Source organism: Puma concolor, chromosome B2 (genome assembly GCF_028749965.1).
Source record: "Puma concolor isolate L17-30 chromosome B2, mPumCon1.1.hap2, whole genome shotgun sequence".
In the NCBI taxonomy this organism is placed as follows: Eukaryota; Metazoa; Chordata; class Mammalia; order Carnivora; family Felidae; genus Puma; species Puma concolor.
The window spans coordinates 139,009,804-139,025,190 of NC_141671.1; the positions used below are offsets into that span (position 1 = coordinate 139,009,804).

Consider the following 15,387-nt stretch of genomic DNA (forward strand, 5'->3'; position numbering starts at 1 on the left):
GAATTGAATGATGAATGAAAACCGTATTTCTTCTGGTAGACAACGAAAAGCAATAGGTTTTGGATACAGTAGGGACATGAACAAGAATGCTTTAGGAAGATCCACATGGCTATTGTGGATCCTTAGGATGGAGTGGAGACAGGGTCTCAGTCAGGAGATTAAATGGGGTTTCTTCCAACTGGGCAAAGGGGATAGAGAAGAAAGGGGGCTGTGAAAGGTGTTGGGGAGTAAGAGGTCAGGAGATACCACTAGCTATGGGAAAGGAGGGTGAAAGGAAGCATCCAGAATCCTTTATGTCTAAATGTGCACTACCTGTAATCATCCTCTTAACATATACTTATGTTTCAGTTTCACTCATTCTGCAAAAACGATCATTTAGGTTACATTCTGATAAGGGTCTGCCTAATAGGTAAATTTAGAGTCATTTGTTTAAGGGGAAGAAAAAAAGCACAGACAAAATATTTTATAGTATCTATAATAAATGCAAAGAAATCAATACAAACAAAACTTGGCTTTAGCAAACTGTACATACATAAATATCTTTTTTTTAACTATAACATTCAACTTTTTTTCCACATAAAGCCTTCCATGATCTTATTTATTACATCCAGTTTTTCTTTATACCTTTAAAAAAGTGCCTTTTAGATTTACAGCTTGTGCTTCTAAAGCAAAGGTTAGAACATCATGCCCCAAAGGAAAACAAGGTAAAAAGAAAGGTGCCATATAAGCTCTTAAAAATTGTATGTTACAAGGTTCTAAAATCTCTGCAGCACTGATTGGTTGGTAGATTGTTCGATGCCAACATGGCATTCTGGAAGAGTCCTTTACCAAATGGATGGAGCAGCACCGTGGGAAAGGTGCCCGGACAGTCTACTGAAGTCCTTGGGTATGCATAGAATGGGCCAGTGGCCCAGAACTCATGCGTCCAGAGAACAATGGAGGTCCTTAATCTCTTTAGTGCTGAGGCTCAGAGTTTCAAAGAAAATTTCTTCCCAACCTGTCGTGTCTGCTCTCCTCCTGTCATTATTTACCATCCCCCTCCGAAGCCATGATTTGCACACAGAGGCTACAGAGGAGGGCTAACGCTGCCACACCCAGGGCATTCGCCAAGATGCAGGTCCTCTTTGGGTTAGCGTAGGATTGCTTTGGGCCAAATCCTCCACATGCGGCTGGCATCGGCCTGGTTCAGAGTGGAGGAGGGCCGTTTGTGTATCTGAGCATGGGGTGGAATGACCGGGCAAAGTTGTTGGAGAGGGCACAACTATAGTCTTCCTCTGACATTGGTACGAGGCAGGCGAGCCCGATGAGGAGCAACAGGAGAAGCTGGAGTGGAAGGGCCGCGCGGAGGACTCTGAGTAAGAAGGCCCGGCCGGACCGAGCTGGCCGAGGCTCAGAAAGGGAGGAATCGCAGCCACCTTTTATGGACCTGAGAGGAGAATCAACATAAACAACTCAAATATCTCAAATGCTGGATGGATGCTGCTTTTTGCTTCCTCACCTTCCTGGAAGCTAGAGGACCATGCCAAACACAACCCAACCCGTCAATTAGCTGGCAGCCTTCTGCGGTAGGGGATCTCCCACCACCACATGAAGAGTGTTTTGGAAACTTCCCTGATGAAAAATAAACATTTAGTCAGTCAACTAAAGGCAGCTCATTGGCTTCAAATTCCACCCCTTAATTTGGTGAAATATTTCCCGTCAACAAAGATAACTGCCCTATACACATTCTACCAGCATAGATTAAGTAGATCCAGGATAATTCAAATGTGGATGCTTGATGTGGGACATTTTTGGTTTCACAGTATCAGTAGCACCATTAGGCAAAATGAGTTGCTGTCAGAATCATACAAAGTATCCCATCTAGCCATCCTGGATGTGCCGAAATCCATGCAGCAAGGATAAGGACATCCACGGCCATCTTGCAGAGACCCATCAAGTTTAAATAATCTTAGAGCATACCCTGGTTTCATCTTGCACTGAATCAGCATCTGACCCTGACCCAAGTGGGTTCCAAAGCTGTAGGAACAAGGCGACAGCAGAGTCGGTCTACAGGACACTGATGTGGAACGACTTGGATTCTAGGCCGATCCCATCTAGCACTAGCTCTGTGACTTCGGGAAATGGACACCATTTTCTGAGCAGAACAGATTGTCTTCTTGAAGGCTCCTTCTAGACTCAAAGTTCCAAGTTTGCCTATCTACTTCCATTTTTCCATCTCCCTTTATATAGTGCATGAGAGATTAGGTACGAATCAAGAAAGACGGCAAAATATTGAATATGGAAATAAGTCCTGGCTATAGGATGCACTGTTTTCTCTTTGTGATCATCTGTTGATGTCTTGTTTGGTTAGTAGTGGAAAAGTCATAGAAGGAAATGTTATTTACAAGAGGCATTTGTACATACACACATAACACACATGCATGCACGCACACACAAAACACTGCAGGAGCAGAAAGAATTTATGTACCAATGAGACACATTCCTCCATACCGAGTAGGAGTTCCCTAATGGTTATAATATCACTAAGAGTAAGGACACTGAATGTGAGGCCACTGGAGAGATATGAAGGTGGAAAAACGATATTGGTTACTCTGTACATTTTTCTCGTACGAAAACATTGTGTTTCTAGCTATATCCTGTTAGCCATTAATGTCTGAAAACATCACATTCATATAAGTGGGGGAGAAGGGGTATCCCAAAGAAAACGACTGTTAAGATAAAAAGCAGACATAATCCCCCTAAAAAAAGGAACAGAGGGAGTACTCAAAGCTTTCTTATGACACCATCAAAGACAGGTGTGAGACGAACAGGTTAGTCCTGCAGAAGCCCCAAGCAGCCACATACCATACTGTGTTTCTGGTACAGTTCTTGCAGTGTAATGAGAAAACAAATCATTGGCCCAAACTGGGACTGTATTCTTTTCCAAAGTCGAAAACTAATGGCTGTGTGACCTTGAACAACTCATTTCACCTCTACGTGCCAACTTCTTCAAACCGTTCAAATTAGGTTAGATGGCCTTCCAACTTGGAAGTTCCATATTTTATACATTTTACGTCTTCTAATAATTGGTCAGTATAAATAATCTACCAACTGAGAGACCGTAAGAGTTTAACCACCATCTAGTGGTCAAACTGATTAACTGCCCTCATGCTAAGACCAATGAGTTATTCCTAATGAACTGAATAGGAAAGGTTGTACGTTTTGTGAAAATATAGTAGAGCATAAATGAAGTATGTCACATAGCTATTAATGGAAGGAAAAAATAGAAACTTCTCAAGCTACATAATTATAAAATATTCATAGTGAAATAAAGCCTTAGAGAATATCTAATCCACCTTCTAACTTTGTAGATATGTGGCTAAGGAGAGTTAACATTTACTCTTCTAATTGCTGGGCAACACACTAAGCATTTATCCTATTCTCTCACTTAATCCCCATCATAGTCCTCCTCCGTGTGCTTGTTATCTACATTTTATAGATGATGGAAAGGAGACTCAGAGAGAGGAAGTAACTGGCTCAAGGTTATACAGCTAGCAAGTGGCAGAACTGAGATTTCCACCCTGAGATTTTTAACTCCCCAAACTTGGCCTCTATGGATAGGGTAAATCACTGGCCACAAATCACACAATTAAATGAAGAGCTCTAGCAGGAAGCCAGGGTTCTCACGTCCCTGCTCGGCAACCACATTCTCTGCAACATTCTGTTGTTTGGTGACACGAATGAAAGTTGTCCAGGTCACATTTATGTCACAGGTATCTCACGTGTAGAAACAAAGGAGACGATACTTGTATCTTACAATATTTGGAAGTGAGTGATTTCCTCGTGTCTAAACCAAATGCCTCTAATCATGAAGCCCCACAGATCAAGTCAGTCTATGGACACGAGGGCATTTTGTTTGAGGCAATTGTGCAACCTTGGGCAAGTAGTTTAGTCTCTCTGGTCTTCATGTTTCTCATTTGCAAAGACAAGGGTGCATGAATATCCTAAAATCATTTTGGCTGTGACAGTGTATGAATTCAATGGTTTGCCTTAAAGTGTCGTGAGAAGAATGAGACAGCTACCTATGAACTCTGGATTGAATTTTCCTTCAATATATCTTTCCCTTGACCTGAAAATACGCCCTGACAAACAACACTTGCCACCTGTCACTGGGTGAGTTACAACAGGAGGACAGATGACAGCTCCACATTTCCTCATTATTCAACATTTAAATAAAGTGAGGGGATTTCCAACTGAGCCTTTTTCTTTAGAAGACATTTAAGGACATCAGTTATGGACACATTTATGTGTGTAATTGATAATGCAATTTTGCTGACAGAGGTGAATAGCCTCTGTTTGTCAATTATTATCTTCTTTTAGCAATGAAGCCAAAGATCAAGATCAAAACAAGGGCTGCCCATTGACAAGTCCACTCCTGAGAAAAACTAGAAAGGTCATCATCTTTGGAATATGGGCTCTGTTGAAGGACATGGCACATTTAACAGCATCAGAGCATTCCTTATTAAAATGTAATTAGTGTGTGCCTTCTAATGTTGAAAATGCTAACCTAGGGAGACGTAATGGGCCGAGATAGGGACAAAGAGAACACACAGTGATTAGTAAGCTTCTGTGCAGCTGACTGCTCCTAGAAATGTCCACGTTATCTACTGAGAAAAACTGCCACCCACTGGGGGCAACTACCAGGGTGTCAACATGCCCAATGTTGCCTCTTCTTAGGACGAGCCTGAGCTACAGCTTCTGATACCAACAGGATAATGGTACCAGGGGGCACTTTTAGTATTTATCTAAGACCTAAGACCTAAGACCTAAGACCTGCATCAAAAGTCTTGGGAAATTTGACAAGGGAAAGAACAAAGACAGCTGATTGGTCGCTCATCGTTCTCCAATGGCCTTACTACTTCAATGGATGCCAGCTGAAACTGTGTTTATAGAGGAGGAAAAATGAAGTGTGTAAACTTATCCAAGGAACTTAATCGATGGAGGTATTTCTGTCCAGCCAAAATGTGCTTATTCTCTACAAGTAAATATTTATTTTATAATTTTTCTCACTCATTCAAATTTTGGGGTAAAGACTTGTCCAGGAGTTGCTTTCATCTCTTTCCCAAAATGCGTATAGTTGTGGGAGAAGGAAGATGGTAGCCGAGGAAGCTGTATAGAACAACACACCGCACAAAAGACAAGTATGAGCAAGGCATGTAAGAGTCCTGACAGCGTGTACAAAGGATGACTCATCTCAAAGCGTTTACACGATCAAGGAGAACAAAATGAATTACTTGTGGGCATAAAATTATTTAAAGGCAAGCGAAAAGAAACTCTCAATTCATTTTGTTACTTGTTAGTTGACACTGCCAGGATAGTAGTAGGAATTTATTTTGAGGAGATACCCAGGTTGTGTCTGATCTTGCTGCCTGCTCTTGTGTGAATAATCTTTGTTCCCTGCATATGTGGCACAGAAGACAAATTTCCAGAATCAATTTAGGATTTCCGGCTTCTCAAAAAAAAAACAACAAAAAACAATAATATTTTTTATTGTTCGAACTGGCCCGTCTGAAGCAGTTTAAGGCAGGCTGTGGTAGTCCAAGCCTGGGAGCTGGCTGTGTAAAGGATCCCACCCACCAACAGCCCTTTGGCAGAGTGAAGTGATTCATGAGCTACGATCCAGAGTCAGGTAGACCTGGTTCAAATCTTAAATCTCCATGCCTCTAATCCTCAGTGTCCTTGTCTGTACAATTGGGAATATAGCCATGCCCTGGGGGTGTGGTAAGGGTTAAATGAGGTAATGCATATTCAGTGCTTCGCATAGTGCTCAGGACACTTTAAGTGCTAAATAAATGTCACAATTTATCATTATTATCTTATCATCCTATTGAAGCAAAGGTGTGCTAACTCCTACCATTGGGAATCAGCTGTACTCCGCCTTTTCTCCCAGGAAAATAGTCCTGATTCATTAGTAGTGCCTTCAAAGATGTGACGCATTTGCCAAAGTGGCTGACTTGTTCCTGGGAAACACTGGGAATGCACACCTCAAAATATCAGAAAAGAAAAACATATTGGAGCCTTATCCCATAACTGTCCTCAGCTGTGGTGCCAGCCTGTCCTAGAAGGGAGGCTCTTTGAAGGCTATGAGTAAGCGGGTCCCCAGGGAGCAGCCTGACAGAAAAAACTTGAAGAAAAATTCCATAAGAAACTGACTCATGGAATGACTTCTCATTCCATCTGGGTCCTCTGTGCAGAAGGTGCTAGAGACCAAAGGTGTCCAAGGAAGTTTTGCATGTTAGAATTTTTGGTTAGGTTTTGGAATGAGGTCATCACTTCCCTGTATCCAGACTACAGGGCAATTATTCCTTTGTCTTTCTGGAATGTGGAGTTAAATCTTTCTATTTGTCAACTTCAAATAATCCACAGTAGAGTTTTGAAGACTTCCTGGTGATCGAGTTAGACAATTTTAAGTCAAAAGTAGGAAAACAGTCCGGCTGGACCATTGTAAGCATTACTTCTTAAATCTCTCTGATCTAAAAAATGATGAATAGGTACTGTGAATATACGCATGATATTTTTCAACTGTTTATAATTTTTCAGGAGTCTTGAGGAGCTCCTTGTAACTGATTTAGGGAATCTGTAGATTCTGAGACATTGCAGGTCTTTTAATGGCAGGAGCCATACGATATTACTTTTATAAGCCCAGGGTCTAAACATAGTATGTGTACAGTAAATAATGGCATCAATCTATATGTGGGCTTAGAATATTATGTAAGAGGACATAGAACAGCGGCCATAAAATCAAACTGAAACCATATAGAGCAGATAAGCGACTGCATTCACATCACCCCTTAAACAACAAAAATAATATAAGAACCCCTTCCTTCAAACTGATACCCACTTTCTTCCACCTCCACCTCTTCCGTCTCTTAGGAAGAACACGTGTCTAAAATTTTCTATTGTAGATTGCTGGGGTCAACGTTCTAAACTTTGTGCTTCTGCCATAGCCTTTCAAATTTGCTGGACCAGTGCAAGATCAAACACAAGGTACACTCAAGTGTCAATGTAAAGGAACACCGTGACAACTTGGATTATGAGTGAAGTTAATTCTTTCCCAGCAGACTCTGCATTCCATTGTCGGGTTGGATGCACCCAAGCAGAAGTGCCAAAAAGTCAAGAGGTCCAAGAATGTTCAACCACAGCCTGTCTGCCAAGGTGTTTGATGACGTCTGCCATTCGGGTGTAGATCACTTGTATTCCAGACCCTCTAAGTAGCAAAGTAAATACTGTGCCGTGTGCTCAGAAAGATGTTAATAAACAGCGCTGGACAGAGCAGAGCTGAAAGGCGCCTTGTGGATATCACAGCGAGAATGTGGCTGTCCCAGCTGCAAAGCCCTGTTAGGAGACGTGTTGAAACACTTGCTGCCCTAAGAAATGATGCCTTTGACATTTTCAGAAGACCTGTGCGACTGTCTGAAAGAATTGGGGGAGCAGACTGATGAGGTATCGGGAAACCAAAAGGCGGTTGCCATTGGTGTCGCAGAATAATATAAGAGCTTTTCCCTTCTCATCACCATCATGTACGTCAGCCAAAGAATTCATCTCTGGTATCCTAGAAGGACTGCTATGGGGACAGTCCCCATCACTGTTCATGGCACCTCAGCATTTTGTGGAGAAAAGATGGACAAAACAATGATCTGGCTATAGTAGATGATAGGCTTTTCTTGTAGGGGACTAAGACAACATCAGGGCACTGGTAGAAGTCCATCATTAGCTTCAAAAATCCTTGTGAGTTTTTCTCCATTCATATTTCATTATTGGTATTTCATTATGGACAAACCCCGCCCCCCCCCCCAAACTGTCTCCAAACCAAACCAAAGGGAATGAAAAAAAGAAAAAGTACAGTCAAGGGAGACTTAAAACCAGAAAGCACATCAAAGTACATTCTGCATTGCTTCGGCTGAGTAGGAATGACCAAATAAAATATCCAGTCTCTTCAGCACACAGCTGGAAAACTAAAACTATTACTCAGGGGTTGTTTACAGTTTTACACTTCCTTACCCCTCACCCTCCTTTCAAGAATTTCGATTCCAGCTCGGTGGTGAGAAGTTTCCAGAGGGGCAAACTACTTTAGCAGTGAACTGCTTGGGACTGGAATGAAAAATCAGCTCCAAAGACAGTGTTTTCATTTTTTAAAAAGATGTCTCAGGGAATATGAACTGATTAGTGAAAGGGCAGGAGAGCACAGACATCACACCAACAACGAAGAAGGCAAAGCACCGCTAAGTGCGGAAACAATGGACTGTTGGAAGCCAGATGTAAAGCGCGGAGTGGCAGCTGTGAGTAGGCTCTCTGGACGTTCCCGGGCAGGGGCACTGACTGCCCTTGTTTCCAGCGTGAAAGAGCTTGCCAAGTGTCAGGAAGGTGAGTGACTGAGTGTGCTGGCAGAAGAGACGTTTTAGGATAAGCAGAAGAGAGAAGGTGCTTATAAGTTTTAAATAATACCAAGTTAGGACTTGCCATTTTGAGAATTCAAAACCCACAATCTGGATAAAACATGAAAATAAAATAAAAAGCTGGGGATGTTAGTATATTTTATTCAGATCTGTGGGTTCTGTGAATGGTAAATAATTCATTGATCTATTACCTGTCTTATTGTAAAATCTAGAAATAAAGAGGATGATGAAAGTCTGCCACGAATCGAACGGTGGCTGTGCCATCCATCGCATGGAATCCTTAAGCGCACGCAGAATACAATTTGGTGAAAAGTACCAGATGGCCTACGTATAGTTAGATAAAATTTTGGTGGGATCCAAATGTTTTGTGCTCTCAGCTCTACTTATACTTTGCACTTAGAAAAGTCTTTCCCAATTTAGTAGAGAAAGGGTGTGGGACGAAACAAGTAATTTCTCAACTACCCTGAGGAAGACCAGATAGAGGCCTACCTAAATCATGGACAATTTTCATCATCCTCTTGGAGTTCTAGAACAGTGTGGAAACCAGGAGAATAAGGTACCTGCTATGTGGACTGTTGACAGAGGGTCCAGGCTGTGAGAGACTACATTTGCCTCGTGGCTGTTTGCAATGAACAGGGGTAAAGAAAGAAGAATGTTCAGTCCAGGCAAATAAAGACAAGCTACTGAAAAAAAAATTAAACTAAAAGTGCAGCAAAAGAAAAACAAATCAAATGAAATGATCAGTACCCATGAAGTCAGGAAACTGGCTTTTCTTCTGTTGAAGAAGCGAAACAGATTCACATCTCTATCATTAGTCACTGAATAAACATGAATTCTGGCTCAGGAGTCCCCACCACAGTGGGTGTATCTTCCCCCACTTCGCATGGTAGAAACATAAATGACTCTACACAAGCCAAGGATCTCTCTGTATTTACTTACAATAAATATAAAGTTCCATATGCCATGCCATGCCATATTTTTTCATCTTCTAGAACACTGAATTCGTATTAAAATCCTTGGCAGCTAAAAAATAACAATGGCAATAGGATACTGTTCTTTGTAGAGGGAAGAAGACCTGATCGGTTAAATAAGGGCTAAAATTTGACTCGAAAAGCCAGTATTCCTTCACATTCTTAAACTAGGATCTATAGGAAACTAGCGAATGTAGTAAAAAACAATCCTAAATAAGATAATAACATTTATCAGCATAGAACTTAAGTGTTTATAACAAAAAAAGTACAAATGAAATCAATATTTCTAAAAACTAAGGAAAATGGGATGGAATAAAAATGACTATAATCATAAAGGCAGACAAAAATCAATAAATAAATAACAAAACAGAACAAGCTTCTAATTACACAGAGAAATCAAAGTATAGAGGGGAGCAGGGGCCAGATTCGTCTTTTTGTCCTCACAGAATGCCAGTGAGGCAGCCCCTGAAAGGCTTTGTGGGTGAGTCTTCTTGAGCTGTTGCCTCTTGGGGGGCAGCACAGTCAACAAACACCTGGAGAACCACCTTCAGGAGTCTCTTTGCTTGCGAGTCAACAGAACCTCCGCTTGTCTCATAAATTCAATGGTTTCATGAGACACTCACAGTTTTGTCTGCTTCTGGCTGAGGCGCCCCTTTACACGGAACCTACTTTTTTAGGTGGACTATGGTGGTGGTAGTTTGAAGGGAGGAGCCACCAAAGGAACAAGGGAACACCATTGTAGCGATGGCCCTCGGAGCAAGAGAAGTAATTTGTCTCCCTGTACCAACCACACGTTGAGCCCTATTTTTTTTGAAAACCAGAACTGCTCTTTTCCATTCCCGAGTGCGTGCGGGGAGGGCCCGCGGCCTGGCTGAGGAAACAACTCTTCTCTGTGTTACTGTGATAACCCTCTTCCGTACGGGGACTCCTGCTTTCCCGGGGGGGGAGCCTGTGGTCCCTGCAGTAGGTTTAGACACTCTCACTCCCCGGTGTTCCCTCCCACGGGCCAAGTGAAAACGACTAGTGGAAAGTTACCGTTCTTTGTCTGTTCGGGGTGCTTCTTCCTGACGTAGGACTCACAGATCCCGAAGTGTCCAGTTCATCCGCAGAAGACCAGGAAGACAAATCCTACATAGGAAACGGTTTCTTTTAATGGCTCTGTGTTCCAAAGCTGTGATGGCCTGGTGATACACGATGCATTTCCCAGCCCATCCCCACCCACCCTCCACAAAAACCAAACCACTCCTTGGGGAAAACAGAATCAGACAACTACAAGAACGGAACCTAATCTTCTAGGGGATTAGGCTTTCCTGGTTGTAAAGTTGGTCCGGCTGGAAAATATAGGTATAGTTTTGCTCCTACTATGTTGCTTGTAGCTTTACTGTTTCTCAGCGGCGTGGATGTGGACGAGTGGAAGTGAAGGAGGGGAAGGAATCTTGTCTTTCAGCTACGGGCCTCTCAGGCCAGAGAGAAACCAATTCATTTGAGTTAGAAGCAAAAGATACTCATCCAGGAGCCTGCTTTTGTAGTATTTCTAGCACTCCTCTGTTATTCAGAGTAGCATGTGCTTTTGCATGCTTAGAGAAGGGCAGGGTGTCCGTGTGTTCATAACAGGATCTCACAGTTGAATGTCTGAAGTCTTACCCAGCCTCTCTGGGTCTACATATGAATTTCTCAAAACCCATAATACTACCACGAGGTAGTAGATTTAAGAAAAAAATACATATATAAAAGGCAAATGAGCAGAGGACATTTTCCATGAATGAACTGCTGCCGGGAGAATTCGTGCCTTCTACGGTTCAAACGCAAAACTCACATGCGACCACTGGTTATGATCTGCCACAGCTGTGTTACTGCAAACGTGCGCATTCTTAAACCAACAAGGTAAAATACAAGGCCACAATAGTGATGGTGAAGGGTTAGCAGTAACAATCACAAGAGGTCTTTTTGATGTAACAGAATCAAAAGCAGTGTCCTATCACAAAAGTTTGAGTCGCTTTCTTTTATTTTGACACAGGACTCGTAAGAGCAGTGATTGAGAGTGGGCACTCTATTCCGACAAGTACCACATTCAAAGTCCTTCTAAAAATGGATGAAGATGATGCTTCTTTGGTAAGAAACACTACACGATGATGCCTGCTTAGAGCTTACCTGCTGACTGCTTGACATGTCTAATAACTTCTCCAGCTCCTTGATGTGTCGGCTGACCTCCTTCAAGAGAAGTTTGAGCCGATTTCCAATCACATGGACTTTTTCTTTGGCTTCTAAACAGTCTGTGCCTTCAGCATTCACCAGTAGTTGGCAAGACATGTCTTGCAGTGAGGCCACTTTGAGTTGGGATTCCAATAGCTCATGCCTTATTTGCTACGCATACAATAAGAAATATTTTACGAAGAATTTCTGATAAGCGGGGGAAATTCCCAAAGGGCGGGATGATATCAGTTTAACCTAGTGGACAATTATACCTGAGTATCTGAATGCTGTGCTTACACGGGGAAGAATGAAGCAGCCCATGGATTCGGGAATAAGGGGTCTGGGTTCTAACCCTGCCTCTGCCAAAAACAGTCTATAAGGCCCCTGAACCTTTCCAATCTCAAGTGTTCCCATTGGGTAAAATGATAATACTACTTCCTGCCTGGTCCACAGTAAGTATATTGGAAGGTTCAACTTGGTGAATAAATGTGAAAATGCCTAAAATAGAAAGTATCATGCAAATGAGACATAAGATATTCTTTTAAACAGTGAAGTATTAACATATAAATATAGCAAATATTAAAAAAAATTTTTTTTCAGTTTATTTATTTTGAGAGAGAGAAAGAGAGCAGGGGAGGGCCAGAGAGAAGAGAGAGAGAGAGTCCCAAGCAGAGACAGAGAGCCCAATGCGGGGCTTGAATTCATTAACTGTGAGATCATGACCTGAGCCAAAACCAAGAGCTGGACGCTTAACCAACCGAGCCACCCAGGTGCCCCACAAATATTTTTAATAATGTAATATTTTATACACATGTCTAAGTATACTCTGGATTTGTTCAGGGTTTTTTTTTAAAGGAAATATGAGTAATTCATCATTTACAACTAATGTCTCAGGTCAAAAGTCAGTAAAAATGCCACTGCATAGCTATTTCCTCTTGGTTTCTAAGACATTTGCGGTACTAAATTGAAAGCTACCAATTCTGTTGGTTAGGTTAGTGAGTACTAAATGTTCAGAAATAACATTTTAAAAATACAGAAAGCTACGAAATGCAAATCATTTTCTCCTAATGGAACTTAAATATACTTCTTTGTCTTCTATAAAGTCCCTTAAGTACACTTGCATTATATTGTCCAAAGTCCATTGTATAAGAATCTACATAGAGATTCTGCAAATTTCCTTTTGAATTCAGTGCTAGAATAAGTTCCTTTCTCCTTGAGAACTGGTATGGTTTCTTTTTGTCAGGTGATGAAAATAACTTTTAATATTTCCCTTGTCTTAGTTTTCACAAAACTTGGTGACAAGGACACTGTTAAATCTGGTACCCTTAATTTCCTCTAAGAAGTCTTAAGCATCTTTTTCTATTTTAATAGTTTCAATGTCCATAAAAATAAAATTTAAGCCACCCAATATACTTTTACTTTATACGTAGATGTAACAAATACAGTTTAAATTAAAAATAAGTATAACTTGCCAAAGATCTCTTTTAATAAAACCAATCTAAGATGAAGAACTTCTAAGATCTCTGCAATTGAGCAATGACTTTAGAAGCAGATTCTAAAGATGGTGGATGTCATCTCCTATGGGCATGTTTGCCTCATGTAAATTGGAAACCATGATGAATGAAAAAGAGGAAGTTGGAGACTGGTATGCAAAGGGTAAATATACATATACAATATATATGTTATACATATATGTTATATATATTTTATATATTTATATATATGTATTATATATAATCACCTACATTCTTTTTCTGTAAATGACATGGATCGCTGCTAAAAATAACCAGAGGCTGCAGGAGGCCACATATCTTACCATAAGCTGCTTGTGATGGTCCTGAAGTGTCTCTGCATCCTGGTTAGAATCAATAGGGACAATTTCATTTTTCCTTCTGTCGATGTTCTCCAGCATAAGAAGCAAACCATGACTCATTTCATGGAAATCCTATGGGGGGGGGGGAAACATGGAGTATAAAACCATCTTAATATATTGTTCTTTCCCTCGCAGCTTAAATTTCCCTTCTTTACAATTGCTACCACTGGCAAAGGCACGTTGGATTTAAGATCTTACACACGACTCCTTTCTGAGGAAGGCAATGGCGCTATTGTAATGATCTAAGTTCACATTCTCACCAAAAGCATCTAGTCTATTATGTGAGGGAGATTTAGACATAAGGAAAAACTGGCATCAAATACTCAATTTCTAGGGTTACTGCACAGTTTGGAAGGAAGCAACTCTGTTCCCCTCTCTTCTCTGTATTCAAACCTCCCCCTCTTGTAAGGCCTTGATCCAGTCCCTTATATCCCTCATTCATCCATTTGTTCATTCATTTATTCAATGTATAGTTACTGAAGATCTTCTGTGTGGACAGCACTGGACTAGGCGGGGGAGCAGGGGGAAACAACAGCTTGGGTACCTGCTTTCAAGGTTTTCTTGGGGCACATACAAACCTGGAAAGAAGGCTTATGTTGTGCTCAGAATGCAAAATACTCCTCGCCAGGACCTACAAGGTCCTGCATGATCTGGCTGCTGACCATGTCCCTAATCTTTCTTATCACTCCCTGCCTCTCTGACTACATTTTGATCACACTGGCCTCTTTTCTGACCTTAAAGACACTAAGCCTTTCCTGCTTCTGGGACATCCCATTGGCTCTGTCTCTTTCATGGCAATATCCCTTCTGTGTCAGCTCCAAGACTCAGACATTTCCTTACCTCTTTCCCAAAGTGGCTTTTCTCAGTTACTCTTATCACCCACACCTGTAAGCATCTTGATTAAGCATTTATTTGCATTTTTATTGTTTGTCTTCTCCAACAAAAGTAGAGACAGTGCTGTACCCTGACCGCTCTGCACAATATCTGTCACAGAGTGGGAACTCATCAAATAATTGTGGTAGAATGGGTAAGTAAATATTTGTAATGCTCACTTTCACGTTCAGGAAATGTCTGCCGATGTGCTCAGTAAATATGTGTTGAATGAATGAATGAATGAATGAATGAATGAGTTGGGGCTGAGATAAACTTGTGGGAATAATCTCGTTAGCTGGGTAAAAGATGGGGTCCAGCTGCTTGAACTCCTGTTCAGATGTACAAATTCTCCAGTATAATGAATAGTTTGGACACAAAGTTCTCCTATTCAAATCGTGACTTTGGGAAGTAATTGCATCCCTGTAAGTGACCTTGATAAATGAAATCACAGACTCAGCCACGCTGGAAATGACAGACTCTGGAGCATAATCCGCCCAAAGCCCCACGAACCTGACACTGCATCAGTGCATCCTGGAGCAGGCCCCGCCACTCGTCCAGCAACGAGCACACATGGTCCCAGCGTCCGTTCATCTGGGACAGGCGATCTTGCAGATCCTGGCTTTTCTCACTGCCAGTCTGGGTGAACTCGGGGCTGCACAGGTTGATGGAGAGGATGATGGCTTTGCGGTGGTCCACAGCCTTCTGGAGCTCCTAAAAAGAGAAAGGAGAACAACCAAACAAAGAATATGGCAATAAAAACAAGTAAAACTTATTTTAAGTCCTCAGGAAATGCTTCACTCAAATTAAGAGATCCATTAATTAAGACCGGCCTTAACACAATAGCTAGATAGGATAGAGTGGTGGTGCACATCACTGAGGACGACAGAGGAAATGGATTAGATGTACTTTCGACAACTTGAATGTACCTTAAAATACGGGGTAGAGTGAAAGAGTCAGAAACAGAACAATGTGTGTTGTAAACTAGCATTCATGTGATTTAAAATGCATGTGCACACACACAAATCCATGTTTTTCATGTATA

The 15,387-nt window shown here is 41.5% G+C and overlaps 1 protein-coding gene and 1 long non-coding RNA gene across 20 annotated transcripts in view; both read right to left on the reverse strand.

Annotated features, from left to right (window-relative positions):
* The window catches only part of SYNE1 (spectrin repeat containing nuclear envelope protein 1), a 480,528-nt gene that overhangs the window by 4,253 nt on the left and 460,888 nt on the right, over positions 1-15,387 (reverse strand). For 14 of the 19 annotated variants that reach the window (XM_086708151.1, XM_086708152.1, XM_086708155.1 and 11 more), the window contains 6 exons: positions 14,856-15,056; positions 13,416-13,544; positions 11,558-11,770; positions 10,442-10,534; positions 8,996-9,054; positions 460-1,426 (listed from right to left, as the gene is read on the reverse strand). In XM_086708151.1, coding sequence (XP_086564277.1) covers positions 1,186-1,426; positions 8,996-9,054; positions 10,442-10,534; positions 11,558-11,770; positions 13,416-13,544; positions 14,856-15,056 — 936 coding nt within the window. In that variant the 3' untranslated portion in view covers positions 460-1,185. Of the gene's footprint in view, positions 1-459; positions 1,427-7,065; positions 8,421-8,995; positions 9,055-10,441; positions 10,535-11,557; positions 11,771-13,415; positions 13,545-14,855; positions 15,057-15,387 lie in introns of those variants that run through there. The other 5 variants (XM_086708165.1, XM_086708166.1, XR_015251658.1 and 2 more) reach the window with 4 other exon arrangements.
* Positions 12,220-13,409, reverse strand: LOC147581303 (uncharacterized). Its single transcript, XR_015251661.1, has 2 exons — positions 13,272-13,409; positions 12,220-13,174 (listed from the first exon to the last, which is right to left on the reverse strand). It is a non-coding gene; the product is annotated as an uncharacterized LOC147581303 (long non-coding RNA).